This window comes from Phaethon aethereus, assembly GCF_964289735.1.
Source record: "Phaethon aethereus genome assembly, chromosome: 4".
Taxonomy (NCBI): domain Eukaryota; kingdom Metazoa; phylum Chordata; class Aves; order Phaethontiformes; family Phaethontidae; genus Phaethon; species Phaethon aethereus.
In genome coordinates, this window is record NC_138578.1 from 1,524,624 (window position 1) to 1,542,964 (window position 18,341).

General features: G+C 45.2%; 2 protein-coding genes across 3 annotated transcripts in view; both read left to right on the forward strand.

The window, feature by feature from the left end:
• The window catches only part of ANKRD17 (ankyrin repeat domain 17), a gene marked incomplete at its 5' end in the record, with an annotated part of 95,414 nt that extends 85,132 nt beyond the window's left edge, over positions 1-10,282 (forward strand). For both annotated transcript variants that reach the window (XM_081999340.1, XM_081999341.1), the window contains 6 exons: positions 49-1,697; positions 3,547-3,744; positions 4,830-5,078; positions 6,980-7,155; positions 7,502-7,666; positions 9,390-10,282. In XM_081999340.1, the coding sequence (XP_081855466.1) occupies positions 49-1,697; positions 3,547-3,744; positions 4,830-5,078; positions 6,980-7,155; positions 7,502-7,666; positions 9,390-9,449 (2,497 nt within the window). In that variant the 3' untranslated portion in view covers positions 9,450-10,282. The remainder of the gene's footprint in view (positions 1-48; positions 1,698-3,546; positions 3,745-4,829; positions 5,079-6,979; positions 7,156-7,501; positions 7,667-9,389) is intronic.
• A 1,631-nt stretch (positions 10,283-11,913) lies between these two features.
• On the forward strand, positions 11,914-17,664 carry COX18 (cytochrome c oxidase assembly factor COX18; the record flags this gene model as incomplete). The annotated part of the gene is made up of 6 exons (XM_081999593.1): positions 11,914-12,273; positions 13,536-13,636; positions 14,363-14,526; positions 15,615-15,727; positions 16,592-16,699; positions 17,491-17,664. The coding sequence occupies 6 exons, from the start codon at positions 11,914-11,916 to the stop codon at positions 17,662-17,664; spliced, it is 1,020 nt and encodes a 339-aa protein (XP_081855719.1).
• Between the last annotated feature and the right edge of the window lie 677 nt (positions 17,665-18,341).

The window sequence follows — 18,341 nt, forward strand, 5'->3', positions numbered from 1 at the left end:
ATGTGCTTTCTCTTTTTCCTTCCTTCCTTCCTTGCTTCCTTTTTATAGGGGTGGCACAGAATCAACGAGACAGGCCACGCAGTTGATCAATGCTCTGATTAAGGATCCAGATAAGGAAATTGATGAACTTATTCCAAAGAACCGTTTGAAGAGTTCGGCTGCGAACTCCAAAGTAGGGTCATCGACACCTGCCACCACTACAGCTGCTAACAGTTCTCTCGGGGGCATCAAAGTGACCACCGTAGCTGCTTCTTCGACATCTCAGACGGCCTCCGCGCTCACCGTGCCTGCAATTTCTTCAGCATCCACTCACAAAACCATTAAGAATCCAGTGAATAATGTGCGGCCTGGTTTCCAAGTTTCTCTTCCATTAGCGTATCCTCCTCCGCAGTTTGCACATGCTTTACTCGCTGCTCAGACTTTCCAGCAAATCCGTCCGCCCCGGTTGCCCATGACACACTTTGGAGGTACTTTCCCACCGGCGCAGTCCACGTGGGGTCCGTTTCCTGTTAGGCCCTTGAGCCCTGCAAGAGCTACCAACTCGCCGAAACCTCACATGGTGCCTCGCCATAACAGTCAGAACAGCAGCGGTTCTCAGGTGAATTCAGCAAGTTCTTTGACAACTAGTCCGACAGCTACAACAAATTCAGTGGCTTCTACTGTGCCTGGTTCTTCTGCAAATGGCAGTCCAAGTTCACCTTCAGTCAGAAGACAGCTTTTTGTCACGGTCGTGAAGACATCAAACGCCACAACGACCACAGTGACGACCACAGCGAGTAACACGAGCACAGCGCCTACAAATGCCACGTATCCAGTTCCTACTGCCAAAGAACACTACCCCGCGTCTTCCCCGTCATCTCCTTCTCCTCCTGCGCAGCCAGCAGGCGTTTCCAGAAGCAGCCCTTCCGACTGCGTGGCAGCCTCTCCAAATAAAGGTGCGCCTTCGTCTGATCCAGAAGTGGGTAGTCCACCAGCAGTGGAAACGAGCAGCTCGACCAGCAGTAGGCAGCCCAGTTCTGGTCCTGGCAGCTCGTCTGCCCACCCTGCTCATCAGCAGCCTCCGGGAGCTCCTCTGCAAGAGCCAAGACCCCCTCTTCAGCAACCTCAGGTTCCTGCACCAGATCCTCGAATGGTTGTGCCTCCAAATTTAGCAGCGACAAGCTCATCTGCTCCTGTGGCAGGTCCAACAAATGCCCCGATGACCTATCCGATGTCTCAGGCGTCAGTGGGGTCTTCGCAGCCCGCAGCAAAGATGGAAACGCCGGCCATCAGACCGCCTGTCCATGGCACCGGTAGTGTCCACAAGAATCCAGCTCCCGTGCAAAATTCCTCTGTCGCAGTCCTCAATGTTAATCACATCAAAAGGCCCCACAGTGTTCCTTCTTCAGTGCAGCTTCCTTCTACCTTAAGTACACAAAGTGCTTCTCAGAATTCAGCCCACCCAGCAAACAAGTCTATGGGTAACAATTTCAGTGCTGCTTTACCATTTGGGCCCTTTAGTACGTTGTTTGAAAACAGTCCTACGTCTGCTCATGCCTTCTGGGGTGGTTCCGTCGTATCATCTCAGACAACACCAGAGTCTATGCTTTCAGGAAAGTCTTCATTTTTGCCAAATTCGGATCCTTTACATCAGTCTGATACTTCCAAAGCCCCAGGTTTTAGGCCACCGTTACAGAGGCCAGCTCCAAGTCCCTCAGGTAAGGCTGTGTTTTGCGTTCATACATTAATATATTTAACTAGTAACTGCTGCGTGGTCTTTTTTGAACACGTAATACTGTCTGCCTCAGCTTAGTGGTCATTTATAGTAAATCTCTGCGTGCCCTGCAACGTAAGGGCGCTGTGATATAGTTTATTGTTGTTTCTGTAAGCAAAGTTGAGTTCATCTTGCTTTCAAGTGCCGCCTATCAAGGCTAATAACTATTTTGCTGACGCGCTTGGTAAAAGTTGAGCTGAGGCACTCTTCTTGCCATTCCGGTTTACTCTTCTGTGATAGCTCAGAAAATACAGTGCTTTGCTATTGTTTCCACCTGCCTTCCCTGCCACCAGCTAATAACTTTTCTAATTTGTGATAACTTGTTTCTTGTCCTGAGGCTGCAGAAAAATATGCAGCGTCTTCAAACTGTTCGGATGATAAAAAAAATTCTGTTCTGATTTGAACTTGTAATAAGAGGAGTGTCCTCTTGACTACTAAATTCAATCTCAAAACTTAATTGCAACGACTTTCTGAATTTTGTAGCGAGATGTTCAGCCTTCTGCACAAACACAGGCCAAGGGGTTGTCACAGAACTTTTTCTGTAACTTCTGGGAAATTTATGCACTGTTTGTACCACCTGTGCCTGTGTTAGTAGGAACCAAGAGTTGTTTAGGTAGCTTTGTTTATGAATTGAGAGATAAAAAAGCTATTTTTTCATATTTTGTGAATATCGTGGTGGTGAGTAGCTTCTGAGGCGCTCTGTGAGAATTTTGTCAACTTAATATGCTTCTTAGCATTTTGACTTCGGCACGCTCCGCGCTGCGTAGCGCTTGCGTACGCCCCTCGGTTCCTGAGTAAAAGCAGTGCTCTGGCCGCGGTCCTACCGTTGCCTCCGCAGTTTCTCTCCTGGAAGGCTGCAGGTGTGACAGATTCACTTGGGGGTGTCTGTAGAGTCAGGGAGCATTCGGTTAGTTCATAGGAAGGTAGCCCCCGAGATCCTGAAGAATTTAACAGTATTAGAGGTTGGATCGTGATAATGTGTGATGCGGAGGAGGCAGGGGCTGCGCTTGCTTATTCTTCTGCTTGTCACTGGTGAAGGGATTTATTCTCCCCCAGTACTATAACTGTAAATGTTTTGTCACGTGCTTTACGAGCGGGAGAAAGATGCAAGTGCCATAGCCGTTGAGTGGCAACAAGCTCCCTTAATAGTTTTTCTGAAACTTAAAGTCCCAAGCTCTTATTTTTCCCTTTCTTTATTAAGGGGGTACTAATTTGTGTGTTTTGAATACCTTGGCTAATTGGTGCCGCTCGGTCTTAAGAAAATGCCATTTTCTTAAGCAAGTTAAAAGATATCCCTGGATTGGGGAAAAAAAAACAACGAGCCAGTGTTGATCATGGTGTATAGAGACATCATTGTGTCAAAAAAAAAAAAAATGGAGAAAGTATTCAAACCGTTAGTATTAGTCCCACTGTTCTTGGTACAAAATCATACTTTGTAAACATAGAAAATGTAAATTACAGGTTTGTGAAAAGCTCAGTTCCTTTTCTGATGTCTAGTTACATCGCAATGTGTATTATAGTCCCTAAATTCATTTGCGTTCGAGGTACCTGTGTGATAAAGTAAGAGTCATTCTTGGTTTATGTATACAGCACAACTGCTACATACCGTCAAGACTTGCAGAGTGTGAAGCTGAAGACTCCCAGCTCTCTTGGGAAAGTAGAATCACACGCATACCCCCAACAATTGATTAGATAAAAGTTCTCCTTCTTTCTTTATCTTTTCCATGGTAATGGCAACCTCTTCACGGAGATCTTGGGAGTACCAGGAGTGACTGTGCCAATTTCTCTTATAGGTATTGTCAGTATGGATTCACCCTATGCTTCTGTAACACCTTCTTCTACACACCTGGGTAATTTTGCCTCAAACCTTTCGGGAGGTCAGATATACGCGCCTGGGACACCTCTTGGCGGAGCACCGGCAGCTGCTAATTTTAACAGACAGCATTTTTCCCCACTCAGTTTATTGCCTCCATGTTCATCAGCATCTAATGGTGAGTTCTAGTCAGTGGGAAAACAGTTGAGGAGCTGCTGTACAAACAAAGTGTCCTTGTGCACTGCCCGCTTTATGTAGGCTTCTCTAGTTCTGTTCATTTTCAACTTCACGGTTTGAGTTATGTTTCAAACCTCTATGCAGTCGCAGATTTTGAGATAAAATTGTCTTGCACAAGTTCTGATCTCTAGCATGGCTTTTTAGCAGCCACGGTCATGCTGTTGGCCAGTTCCTTATTGTTGCTGCAATTAACTTTGGCCTTTTAAGGTATATGACATTCTTCTAGTCGCCTTGGAAAGCAAAGGTGGGCTTTTTGGGTTTGTGAAGGTAATATTCCAAGTGTGAGTTGCGTGAACCTTGTAACGGTGTTACACTAAAGCTAGCTGAACAGTGGCGATTGCTTGGTTTTTCTGATGCTCTTAAAATAGAACTGTGTAATGTATTCCGAGAGAAAACACGTAGGGCGAGTTCTGCTACATTTGTCCACGTTTGGCTCCGGCAGTTTTGGCCATGCAATGGAGTTTTTCGGACAGAAAACAAACTGTTGGGTGCTGGCTTATTCAGGGAACAAGTTAGTCTGTTTAACTGGCAAAAATACTGACAAACAAAACCCACTGAAAACCCCCACAGAGAACAAATCAGGATTACAAAAAAAAAAAAACCCAAAACAAAACACCAAACCAAAATCCAATAAGAAACAAACCCAATCCAACCCAACAACAACATGGGTTTATTTCAGCTATGCTTGTGGGTATAATCCTCAAATCCTCTGTTGCTGATGCACAGTAATGCTTAGTTGAGATTTTGAACTGTCTGTTGTCATGGGTTGTGGTCTGTGTCCAGTAGCTGAGCTGACAGGGCATGATAATAGTTTTATGTAAGAGACTAAATAGATGGCTAATGTTTTCCTGATCGGAAAGTCAAACCGCTAAAATTATCCTGAAGTGTTTGCTGCTTGAATCTGGCATTAACAACCTACCCATTTTCACTTGTTCGATGTATGACGTGACATTAAAGGCCTAGGTTTGTGGTGACTTGAGAGGATCTGGCTGTCATTACCAAGTGCTCTCATTGTTCTTCTTGCAGAATCTCCTGCTCAGTCGGTGTCTTCTGGAGTAAGAGCGCCATCTCCCACCCCTTCAGCAGTGTCCTTGGGATCAGAAAAACCCAGTAATGTTTCTCAGGACAGAAAAGTACCTGTTCCGATTGGGACTGAACGGTCTGCACGTATTAGACAAACTGGAACTTCTACTCCGTCTGTTATCGGGAGCAACTTAGCTGCTCCGGTGGGACATAGTGGAATCTGGTCCTTCGAAGGTATAGGTGGCAGTCAAGGTACGTAGTGTTAACAGATGTACTCGCCCTTGCAATTGACCACAAAATGGTGTTTTCCTGACTTGCCTTTGGAGCTGAAGGACGCGGCAGAAGTGAGTGCCTCAAAATGTAGGAGAGCTTTTTCCATAGGGGTTGGAGCAGTGACTTCTGTTTGCCCTCCTATCTGCTTAATTGTGTTGTAACGAGCTCCCCTGAAATACCCTGGCTGTGAAGATTTGTTACTCCAAGCACGCAATAACAGGGAGAAGAAAACCACAGGGTTTACAGGCATGAACTGATCAATACATTTAGGAAGAGGGTAAATGAGGATGTCTCCAGATAATCTGTTAATCAACAGCAAGAAAATATGCAGTTATTTTGTACAATAGGAGTTAAATATTACCTTTAATTTGTAGTCAAGGTTGAGCTTTTTGGGCTGAGGGTCGTGCAATTTATGTTTTAACAAAGTGGTAATATTCCACATTTGAGTTTCCTTTGTTCTTTCTGCTCATGCCATTTTCATTTTCCTAACGCAAGGCTCTTGGCTCTCCCGTGGTCACAGAGAATTCAGTGTTGCAGAATTCATTAAAAACTAAAGTTACTGATGGGACAGCTTTTCTTAGCAAACACTTGAGGAATCTTGGATGCAATTAATAAGAGACTGCTGAATGTTTTTTTTTTGTTGTTTTTTTTTTTAATTTGGTTTAGTTAGTTGGTTTGTTTGGGGTTTGGTTTTTTGCTTGGGATGCGGGGGAGGGAATAATGAGACCATGTTGGATGGGACCTCTGGAGGTCGTGTCAGCCTCCTGCACAAAATGGGATTTGCTGTGAGGTCGGACCGGGTTGCTGAGGGCTTTATCCGATCTGATCTTGCAAACCTCCAAGGATGGAAACTGCTGAACCTCTCTGGACGACCTGTTCCGCTGCTTGACTGAGGAGTCCAAACAGCTTAAGGTTTTAATAGACTGACTGTGCACGTGCTTTGCATGCGATGAGTATACTGTCCTGGGTTGTTTTCCTCCCAATACAGAATAGATGCGATGTATCAGAATCTTTTTTTTACCTCACTAGTGGTCTTTTCCGTATCTGCTTAGTGAGAGGCTATTCATCCTTAAGGCTTTAGAAATTGAATATTTTTATTTGCATTGTGTAGGTGTAAAAGTTGCCCTTTATGTCTGTCTGCTTTTGGAATGCTGCTTGCTTTCTGCCTCGTTCAATTATTTCAACATACTGATTTTGAGTGCAGAACGGGATTGGCTCTTCTCTCGCTGAGCATTAGGGTGGCTTTGGAAGTTGTTTCCGTGTTCCGTCTCTGCCCCTCCAAACATAATTTCCTTCTGTTTTATTTTGAAAAATGGGCTTGCTTAATGTCTGAGGTTTGAACCGTAGGAACAATACCAAGCTGTCTCTGATGAATTCATGTAATTAGAACATGAGCACACATCTCCAGCTGGTGGTTTTCTGGTTTTGCTTCTCAGAAGTACTTGGCTGTGTCTTAGTTCATTAAATAATTTACAAAAGAATGGTAACTAAGCGGAGCGAATGGTCTTCATAACGTACATACCCCTTTCACAGCACCAAATGCACAAGCAATTTAGTTTTTTGGAGGAGGAACAGGTAGCACAAATGCCAGCTTTCCCTTTCAAATGGAGGAAAATTGCAGAGGTGACGCTTCGGTTGCATGTAACTGTTCAGAAATCCTTGCACAGACTCAGGGTTCCTGCCGTGGAGTGTGCAGGTACCGTTTCTGATAATCTCCGTCCCACATGCACCTAAGTTTTAATGCAGGTAGATGCTCAGGAACTGCAAGCTGAGCAAAAGTCGCATTTAGAAATGTGGCAGCGTGGAAACGCTTAGGCTGGAAAATGGATGACGAGCGGGCGTCACGTATAATGGTGTTGCTGTGTCTTCTGTGTCGTTAGATAAAGTGGACTGGTGTCACAGCGGAATGGGGAGCCACATGATCCACAGGCCCATGTCTGACCCAGGGGTGTTCTCGCACCAAGCCATGGAGAGAGACAGCACGGGAATTGTAACGCCTTCCGGTACATTCCATCAGCCCGTTCCTGCAGGATACATGGACTTCCCAAAAGTCGGGGTAACGGCCTTCTTGGACTTGACATGTGTGGTACCGCTCGGTTTCCGCGTCGCCGCATGAGGCGGGAGAACAACGCGGAGGTGTCATGCGCTGTGCGGCTGAGCGTGCGTAAGCTGCAACGCTAACTAGCCCTCGCGGTATTTGCAGAAGCCTAGACCTAACAATAAGTAACTTGTCCATGATGTAATGAATAGATGCATAAAAGCTTTTTCTGAAATTCAGGCATTTCTTTACTGCTGTAAGATGGAGAATTTCTTGAACACAAGTCCTCTTCCGTCATTCTGTATGTGCGATAGTAGCCATGTTTATCAATGCATACTGATCCTTGCTTTCTCCTCCCCCTCAGGGTATGCCTTTTTCTGTGTATGGGAATGCAATGATTCCTCCTGTAGCCCCCATCACAGATGGTACTGGAGGCCCTATATTTAACGGGCCTCATGCTGCTGACCCATCTTGGAACTCGCTGATAAAGATGGTTTCAAATTCCACAGAAAACAACGGGCCTCAGACGGTAATTTTTCAATTTTTATATTCGCGGTTTTGCTTTAACTTAAGAAGCACTGTGGTGAAGGTGAGATCCAAGCTGTTAGAAAGTATGAAAATGCAGTGTAGTGTTTTTTCTTGTTGCTCATGTCTCTACGGAGCTGATACAGCCTCCCTACTCGGTACAGTGCTGAGCGCTGCACATGCTTACTGGCAACTTGCAAAGAGTCGTGTCTCCAAAAAGAGGTCTAAGTTGTCCGGAGAAGACATCGGCACCACTCAGTTAATGCCGTTCAAAGGAGCATGCTGTAGTTAGTGCTGTCAACATATTTGTGCTTGAGAATTGGGAAGCTTTCTGCCCGCTGAGCTCAGAGAAGCTGTCTATTCAATCCAGGTGGACAGCTGGTTAATTTACTGCAGATGAGCTTTTTTGATTATGTGTCATTGTCAAGTCTGGATACCAAAGATAGGTTTACACTGTATGTTTCACTTAAAATGATGATGAACGCTGTCTGTTCAGTTCTGCATTGGGGAAAAAAACAATGGGTTTGCTTTTGGGAGAAAAGCCATTCATGTGCTGTTACGTAAGCTTTCGCTTCCCAAAAAGGGAAAACAGCATTAGGTCGAGAGGATTGTTGCTAGGCTCTGAAAGGTACGATGTCTTGGCTGTGTTAGGAGTTCACATAGGAAGGGAGTAAGTAGCTCTTCTGTTCTCTGCTCTTATCTTGCTGGGGCGACGGGCTTATCCGCTAAATATAATTTAGGTGTAGGGACTATGTTCCCCTAAACCTCTTGTTCATACTCAGCCAGCGACTAATATAATGTAATGGATCATCAGTAGCTCTTGTTAGGTTATCTCCTTTGTTTATTTTGAATTGTACAGCGAGCTCTGTTATAATGTTATTAAATAAAGATATTTCTGGATTTAATTTGCTTGGGAGTCATCCAAGCTGCACGCAGAGCTCCCAGCTCTGGCAGACCGTAGGTGTGCAGAAGAAGAGGCGGTCTGTTGTTTGGCCGCACTTCATGTATTGCTCTGAAGCGGCTTACAAGCCTTATGAGGCGACTTCTGCTTTAGGGAGACAACTTTGTCCCCCAAAGAAGCTTTACTTGATGATCCTCCGGTTTCTCCAGAGCTGAGGGTGTTGATGTGCATTGGGGGAAAGTAATTTGAGGTGCCAGAAGCCAAGTTCTTGCTTGTCTGAACTTCCTAAGGGAAAGAGGGAAGAGTGTCTCTTGCTCTGAAAGCTGGAGGCCTTCAGGCATTGTCCTTGCAAATAATTTTGCACGTATACACAGTCCTGTTAATTCTCCTTGACAGGGGACCTAGCATGTTTAGAGGGAGCGCTTAATTTCCCGTGGAACAGTTAGAGATCTCTCACGTGAGTGTTGCGATGATGGAGGAACTAGTGGGCATAAGGAGCATGCTTTCCTTTATAGCAAAATCGAAGAGAAATAAAGTTGGGGTGGGTTTTTTAGGTTTGGTTTTTGTTTTTCTCTCAATGGAAAGGAAGAAGGAGATGGATGCGTTAGCCAAGGTGAAAAAGTACAGGCACAAAGATTAAAACCCCATTTACCTCTTTTCTCGCCTGAATTACAGCACGCTCAAACAAGTGCTGAAAGGAACTTGGTGATTGCCATGTTGTCTGATGTTGCGGCATTTCTTGGGTGCAGTGAAAACGGTAATTTTGACTTCTGAACTGTTTTGAGCAGCCAGGAAGCGTGATGTTAAATGAAGCTTTCTCTTTCAGGTGTGGACTGGAACTTGGACACCTCACATGAACAGTGTGCATATGAACCAACTTGGCTGAGTGGGATCAACTTGCTAGCCTTGAGATTCCTTTTTTGCAGAGGAAAATACAAATGGCAGAAACAGTTTATGTGCTCCCAGATCATTCTACTGATGTGCTTGACTGAAGTGTGTAGGCTTTTTGCAGAAGAACTTACTAACTGACCTTTTTCTGTGAACATTGTGACCGCCCATTCCCCACCATCATACGTTTCAACTTAGTTAGCCTTTATTCTTTCCTTTCTTTTTTTTTTTTTTGACATAACTTTCTGTTGAAGCTGTTCTTTGGCTGGTTGGTTTTAGTACTGTAAACTGCTTCTGAGCAAACACAGAAATTTAGCAAAAATTATGTAAACTTGATCCTGAAGTTTTAGAATGGCAAATAAATGTACAATTGTTTACATAACAAATGGCTAAGCAGAAAGTAAATTTCAATATGTCAGTATAGAGGCTCTACTTTATGTAGACTTAAATTAATGTGAGATATGTACCTTCATATTCAGAAATCTGGATGTTTCCTTCATACATTAAACTATTAATAAGCATAACTTTTCTACTTGTGTAATTTAAGTACACTATAAAAAAAAAAAAACGGGCATTATCAGAGGGCTTTTTCCAAATCTGTGTTGGATTTTTTTGAGAAGGCATATGTCAATTGCAACCAGATATTAAAAGTTTCCATTTTCCTTCCGTGAAAGGCTTCTCAGCAAAAAGCGCCTGAGAAAACAGCCTTTCGGCATGTTCAGAGTCGTCTCCACACTGAATTCCCCTACTTGTCTGGTAAATCTGGTAAATGTATCGGGCTGCAGCATTTATTAAAAATTCCTCTTAAAGTTGGGTTGATGCAGCAAGTTCTGTTCTGTTCTTTTCTGTTGCACGAGCGCTCCCAGAGCTGCTGTTCCTCTGGGTCCTTCCATTGCCTGCAAAAGGCATTTCAGAACTTAGATCCTTGGTGTGTGTTAGTTCAAGAACGAGACTCTTAACTTGAAGTTTTAGTAGATATTCACTGATGAAAACTGGCTCCCAGGGAAGGCTTATTTCAGAGTGAGTGGCTTTGTTCTACTAGGTGACGTCTTGCTCTGCGCTGGGTCGCTGCCCTGTTAAGGTTTATTGGGAAACGGGAAAGCAAGAATTTCCTTACAGTCGTTTTCAGGAGCTGTCACCTTCTCTGCTTGAGAGTTGCTTGGAGTGAACAGCAGTACGGGGAAGCCAAGTCTCGGGGGTCCCGTGAGGCCAGGCTCAGTCAGCAGTGACGCGCAGCGCCGGTCAGGATCCCCGTGCAGTCTGCGTACATATGGTTTAAGTAGACCTACAAGTGGAACCTGTTTTTGTGCAGGACAGCGAGCGCCAGGGTCATCTGTGGCTGGCTATTGTGCCAGGAGGAAGGCTGGAGGAAAGCTTATTTTTTCCTTGCCGTGTCACTCGGAGTCAGCCCTTCTGTTGTCAGTTACTGTCCTGAGAGGTACAGTCTGGGGAAGAAGCATCCCAGGTGAGTGAAAGGGTCTGCTGTTAAGGCTAGCCTTGAAAAGTGCTGTTGTGTGCCTATTACGGTATTCCTTTGAATGCCAGCAGAACAAAACACTTGTACAAAGACACCTCCTGCCTTTCTAATACTGTGACATTTCTGAGGTGTCCAGAAGGTTTGTGCATACTATGCATGCGCATATATGTGCCCTGACCTGATGCTCTAAATGCAAGTGAGCTCCTTTTTCCAGCTGAGGTCTGATCACCTGAAACACATTGTGTAAAGAACAGGTGAGAGGAAAAAGTGTACCAAACTGAAGAACTGCCAAGCAAAAGGGTGGAAAGGACGTTTCAGCACGTTAGTGTCAGAGGCGAATGGTGCGCTTCAAGTCTTCCGTCTGCCCCTTCGCCCTCCACTAGAATTTTTGGCTTAATGCTCCAGTGCTGTTAAGGATTATCTGCATTCTCATTCTGACATCGTCCTACTGACAAATAGTGCTTAGTATTTCTTACAAGCATGAAGTTCCTGGCCCACAAGAACAGACTTACTTACCTGTGTTCTGTTGACTTGAAAAATCAATCTGTGGCCAGGGGGGCCGAGGCTACCTGTGTGCCAGCGGCCCCTCCAGTGAAATCCTGCGGCGTGGTGGAGGTCTGGAACAGGGGCTTGATTTTATTTTTTTCTCATGTACTTTTTTTTTTCCCCTATTTTAAATTTAATGATTTCTATTTGACCAGTAGTAAAAAAAAAAAAAAGGAACAAGTAGTTGTGAGACCCGGCAGGTCCTCTTTCTTCAAGAAAAACGGAACACCCCCAGGCCTGGAGTGGGGTGCTGTGTGTAGTCAGGGTCCCTCCATGCTGACGGAGAAGCCGACGTGCTGCAGCAGCAGCCGCTCTGCCCCGCAGGGTTTCTTCTCCTCGCCTTGCCCTGCGGGAGGTAAGCGGACGCAATTAAAATTGTTCAGTGCCGCTCGTTCCTCCCCGCCCCAGGCACCTGCCCTTCCTCCTGCCCTCAGCCAGCATGGCCGCTGCGGGGCCCGGTGCGCCCGCCGCCCTGGCGCATGCGCAGCGCAGCCGCTCTCCCCAACCGTGCGCCATGTGGCGGCTGGCGCGGCCGGCAGCGCGGGCCTGGGGGGCGGCCGCCGCTGCGGCTCCGGCGCGGAGCGGGCGGGTCGCGGCGGCGGCGGCGGCGGAGCCGAGCGGCGGCTGGTACGAGTGGGTGGCTCAGTCGGCCCCCGTGCACTGGGCGGAGGGGGGGTTAGTGGCGCTGCAGGCGGCCGCGGGGCTGCCGTGGTGGGCCGCGATCGTCTGCGGCGCCGCCCTGCTCCGCACCGCCGTCACTTTGCCGCTGGCTGCGCACCAGAGCCGCCTCCTGGCCAAGGTGGGTTCCCCGCCGGCGGCCCCGTGTCCTGAGGGCAGCCGGTGATGGCCGCCCTGGCCCGGGGCGTGCTGGCTGCGTGAGGGGAGGGCCTGAGGGAGAGCCTGAGGGGCGCTGGGCGGCCGGTGGCCATCTTGCCCTTCCCCCGGGGGTCTGCTTGTGGTGCCTGGTGGCCTCGCGTGGCGGAGGGCACCGCAGCTCGCGGGAGGGTTTTCTGTGGTGTGCAGCGTGGCCGGGTCCTTCCTGGGACGCGCGAGGTGTGCCTGAAACTGAAAAACGGGAGCGTGCCCCTTCGTGGCGACCGCACGGCCGTGGAGTCGTGGCAGCGCGGGGGTCAGCCGGGGTGTGCCAGGTGCTTTCAGGGACTTGCTGCGTTACCTGAGACCAGGCTCTTGATAAAGCTCTTCCCGTCAAACCGTGAGGTAAACTAGCCTTTGGCGGTCTCTAAACGCCTGCTCTTCCTCAAAAATAACGGGTTCCAGTTACTAAGGAGGTTGTGCGCGGCGCCTGCAGCGGCAGAGGAGCGTTGCGGGGCGGCGGGTGCTGCTGCGCGGCTGCTCGCACCCCGGGCAGGCCTGCAGTCGGTTGGCGCTTGGTCCGGCACCTGTGTGAGGGCAGGTTGCTAACCGCAGGTGTGTGTCTTGGATGGGGTTCTTCAGTGAGTGCCATCCGAAGAGCGTTATTGCAGCAGAAGCATATTTTCATTATTTTATTGTAGCCTGCTTGCCGTGGGGTTTTGTCACTTTGCTTCTCTGTATTGATTCTTACAGTAATGTTGGTCCCTTTTCCTTTTCTTTTGACTGATTTGATTGCGAAAGTGAATATCGTATTGCACTCTTGCGTATGGGAGTCTCTTCTTCTTCCTCAGCATAGTGACTTCGGTGACTGCAAAGTTGCGTCTTGCTGAGCTTTAAATCTTTCTGAGTTGGCATTGAAGGTTTTTTTTTTTTTTTTTTGTTAAGTAAAGTAGCTGGTCACAACTCCTGATCAAAGACCAAAAGACATTTATTAAGAACAAAATAAAAAATCTGGTTCTGTATCTATTTCGTTTAGTGGCAAGACAGTATCGTTGATTGTTACTCTAAGTACTTCGCATTAGTATCTTCACGTGGTTACGTTGTCTGAAGATAAAAGGTGTTCACAGATGTGTACCTTGTCCTTCACAGTCGTTTGTAACGTCTGTACAGTCTGTACAGTATCAGGTGGGAGAGGGAGTGGTTGTTCAACGCAACTGTGCATAAACATTTTTCCTTTTCTTTAGCTAGCTGGAAAACTTGCAGCCTGAGATTAAAAAACTGGCCGAGCGCCTTCGCTATGAAGTTTCTCTTCGTGCAAAGCAAGTGGGTTGGTCTGAAAAGGTTGCCAGGTAAGGTGGCGATCATACATACCTGATAAATCCATTCCAGATTAAGGGGGAGCAGGCAGGCAAGTCCTACTAACAACAATCTTCAAGAAAGATTCTGCCCTTCTGCAAAGCTTAGATCTTACCACTTCCATGATTTATTTGTGTTCGTTATATTGCTCTTCACAGTATCTCCATTTTAAAGCTCAGAACTTGTGTTAGGCTTACGGTTCCAGGTCCAAGTCCAGGATTTTTTTATTATTTTTGTCTTTACTTATGACTGAAGTTTCCTTAGGCGTTACGGTATCTAAATACTGCTGGGAACTTGGCCCTTGAACGGTTGTGGTTCTGTTCATTTTGTAGCGTAGCACCGCACCCCATGCAGTAGCGGGCTATCCGAGCTGGGGTACTGAGGATCACGGAACTGGGTGATTGCCTCTGTATTGAGGAAGTAATATCCTAAATTGCAAGTGTTGTGAAATAAAATATTAGCCATGTTACCGCTAGCTGCTAATGAGGATGAGAAATTGTGTTGGGAAAATGTGCTTATAGCAACAGGGGTAAAAGTTGTGAGGGAAGGGGGCTGACAAAGGAGACAGGCATATTTGAAGAGGAAAGACTGTGAGGTTTTTCAGGGTTGCACCTAAATAAGCCAATTTGACACACGTACCCTGTTACTTCAGAACTCGAGAAGTTACTCTGTAACAGGTGTTGTGAGATGTGTTTTCGTTTTGTGTTGCTTTCTAAAAGGTTCCATTTTAAGAAAAATTTACGGAGGATTATTACGGAATTGTACGTTCGAGACAACTGCCATCCCTTCAAAGCCACTCTGCTGGTGTGGGTACAGATTCCGATGTGGGTTTGCGTGTCCCTCGCTTTGCGCAACTGCAGTGTTGGTGCCACGGGCTCGCAAGGTGATTAATCTCAAGAGAATCACTCCTCACAGTCGCTTTTCGTTCAGTTACTGTTTACAGACCCCTCGTTGGTTAAAGAAAATTATGTCCTGAGCTTGACATGGAAGCTGAAAAACTACTCCATTGTTAAGTTTTTAAGCTTAATATCACTTAAGCATGGACAGATGGCTGACAAAAAAAACCCAAAAACGATTTGGATTAGGTACATAGTACGTGTTGTACTAGATTAAACCGCGGTTCACGTAACCAAAGAGCTTTCATCTGGACCACACCACACAGGCTTTTCCTTGATTTGAACTCTTCCCGTAGGTGTTTGCACCATCCGGAGTGTCACTGATCTATGCTTACACGCTCGCATTGTTTGTAGTAGTGTTGTGAGATGCCTCTTTGAAAGCAGTATCAGGCTCTGTGAACCATGTGAGGTTAGGCCGTGTGAGCGTTTACTTACTTTCTGATCTTCTGAAGACAGAGTTTCTGGGATAAAAAAATTATCTTGGGATTTTTCTGGTTCACAACATAAGCATATTTAGCAAGTAATACTACCCGTGTCACAGCATATTCACTCTTAATCTGTATTTTTTTTCTTCCATGTGAAGTTTCACGTGAAGTAATATGGACAAGGTGAAAGGGGGGGGGGTGTTTAAATAAAAATACTGATACTTTTGTGGAATTTTTTTAGTAAAGCATTTATAGCTTGTTCTTCTAAGCAAAAATGTAACGAGTTATACAGTGATTAAGAAAAATATAACTATTTCAAAAAGACAATATATGTAGTCACTGTGTATTACTGCGTGCCTATTTTCCTCATAGGCTTATAAAAAGATGGTTGAGGTCACGCTAGTTTTTATTGCTGGTTTACCGGAATCAGTGGCTGTCATGAGCTAAGCTGCATCTCAGCTTCTGTCTCCCACCAGGAGACTGTCTTGACACATGATCTGCTAAACCAAAGATTCCCGCTTTAATATTATTTCTCGCATACATAAAACATACCTAGAAACTTCGATCATTTGATTGCGATCCACGCTGCGGTTCTGACCGAGAAAGAAAATCGTACTTAAATCCTTATTTTCTTTAAATTATTTGTGTAGTTCAAGAACAGTTGTCAGCAGGTGGAGCGTTGTGGTTTACAGACCTCACGGCACCAGATTCTACGTGGATTTTGCCAGTTTCACTTGGGCTCGTGAATTTGCTGATAGTGGAGGTATGTTGGCAGAATAAATAGGATGATTGCAAAAGGATAATTCTTATTATGGAATTGCAAGACAGTATTACCCAGTTACAAAATATGGTAACGTAATGGTAGCTTCAGATTACGACTGCTTTAAATGCATTGGCCAGAACCGAAAAATAAGTTGTTTTATGCATTTGAGCGTGTGGGCGTCTTGTGACAAATTCTGATGTGACATGTCTCAGTTTATTCAGCCTCAGTAAAATTTAGTCTTGAAGTTTCTCTTGGAATGATGTTCTAAGGAACTTCCTGGATGTTGGGCATCCAGAAGCAAGTGGGGGTGTTTTTGGTTTGTTCTCCACCCCTCCAATAATTTGTTATTGCCTTGGGTCAAACTAACAATATTATATGGTCTTCTTAATGGGAAGAATCCAGAACTTTTTAAGATTGTCAGGGAGGCTAATCAACAGAAGCAGAAAAAAAGAAAAAAAAGTCTTAATGTCCTGTTTTGAGGGTTAATACAATGGAAATAGTTTTCTATTTGATTTTTCTGTTAGGTGTTTCTCATCAAGCTAACCTTCTGGATTTCATTTTCTTCTATGCCATGTGGACTGAGACTCTCTTAGAGAAAAAAGAAGTTAGTATGTGACTGTAGATCTGATTTCTGCTTTTTTGTTCAGTACTCTGCTAGGTTGGTACAGCCTTTTCTACAAAGGACTGAACATGTAAAACATCAAACAAGTTACATGAAGGGTTGTAGCAGTATGTTAATTGGAATGGAGGATGCAAAGTGAAAGTACAAGAGTGCTGCTCACAGGAAGCCCCGCTGTTGCCTTTTTTTTTCATTTTAGTTGTTCCAAAAAACTCATTTGTAACCGTGGGTCTCTCCCCTTTCAGATCTTTGCTTCGCAAAAAGTGAAAGTTTCCAGGTTCCAGAAGCTTGCTACAAATTTCTTTCGAGTGGTGTCAGTGGTAATGATCCCTGTTGCTGCAACAGTCCCCTCTGTAAGTACAGAGTCTTAATGGTGCGTCCATTAACCTGTGACTCTGGTATGTTCCTAATGCTTCAAGAGCAGCCCAAATGCCTGCCTGCTGTATTTATAGGCCATATGCTCTGTTACAGTGTACCCTAAAACAAATAGGATGTTTTGTCTACGTATGTGTTCAAATTCCTTGACACATTTAGCATATTTTAGTCCAAGAGCGGGGAATCTGCAAACTTACTGGTTCTACATACCATTCTCGCAAACAGCTTGGAAGGATGTTCAGTGCAGGTTAGCATCCTTCTTGTGATCTCCAAAATGAGAGGAAAACTTTTATCGAAAATGCATGTAGACAAAGGTTTGCGAAGTGTTTGCTTACTGTAAGAGGAAAACAGCATAGTTTTTAGATGAGGAAATTTTCCACGATGTTCTTACAAAACTGCTCATTTTTACCACGTGTTGTACAGCTGAGTGTTTTTGCAGCGGTTAGCAAGAACAAAGGGTCTAGTTGTTGGGCTCATCAGCTTACAGTCTGAAATATAGAAGTTCAAGCAAATTTGATATGAATTAATTCATGAACTGTTGTCAGACTTCAGTGTAGGTGACTCTCTTTTTCCCAGAAGAGTTGAGAAAGAGTGAAAAATACATTTGAAACGGAAGCCATTATTGTTACTGAGAGGAGTGGTTTTAGGTGAGTTGTTTGTTCTTGATAACTGGGAGTAACGAGCAGTTGTGGATCGTGAAGAGCTGCCTAAAATTGTAGCGTTTTCCTTGCACCTAGGGAGGCTGAACTCAGTATTTGTCTCGTTGCAGTCCATGGCGTTGTACTGGCTGTCCTCGAGCTTCGTGGGACTCTCGCACAACCTGTTGCTGCGTTCACCGACCTTTCGTCGACTGTGTTGCATACCAAGGACCAAATCTGACTCGGATACTCCTTACAGGGATATTGTGTCTGCCTTGACTTCCAAATACAGTTTTAAGAAATGATGTCATTTGAACTGTCGGAAGAGCTGTCCCATAAATGGTGTGTGGGTGATTAAGTAGTGCTATTTTATTGAGGTGTACTTATTATCTGTGAAATGTTGCAGCTGGAGTTATGTTTATTTTCCAAATAAAGCGTTGACCATAAGGAATGATGATTCAGCACAAATTGTATGCTTATTGGGAAGTTTCATTTCAAGGCTCGTGGTTTTGCAATTAGAATAGTCTGGTAACAGGTTTGTCTCCTGAATTATGGTAAGGAATTGTGCAGATGAATTTTCAATAAAGCTGTGACTCATCGAGGCTGCCTTCTTGCGGTGAAGCTGATCTGACCTATGGGCTAGCCAACAACAAGTTTTGGGGTGAGGGGAAAAGGCTAGACGGACTGACATTCGAGTTACTGGTTTATTTAATTAAGACACTGGTGCAATTTGATCAATAATCGGGTATAGTGGGTCGATGTTCAGGTGGTCCACATGATCGTCTTTGCAGCAGTTCTGATTGCTGCTTTCCTGTAACGGCGAAGATAACTGGGTCGTTGTCAGTCTCTTGCGCTTTAGATTTGGAGTCGAGAGGACAAGTTTCTTTTATCATTTCTAGTGATCACCTGTTGAGTGGCAGCATTCTGTTTCTGCCTGATCTCTTTTTCCATGAACAGAACAGAGTAGCAGCTGCTTCTTGCC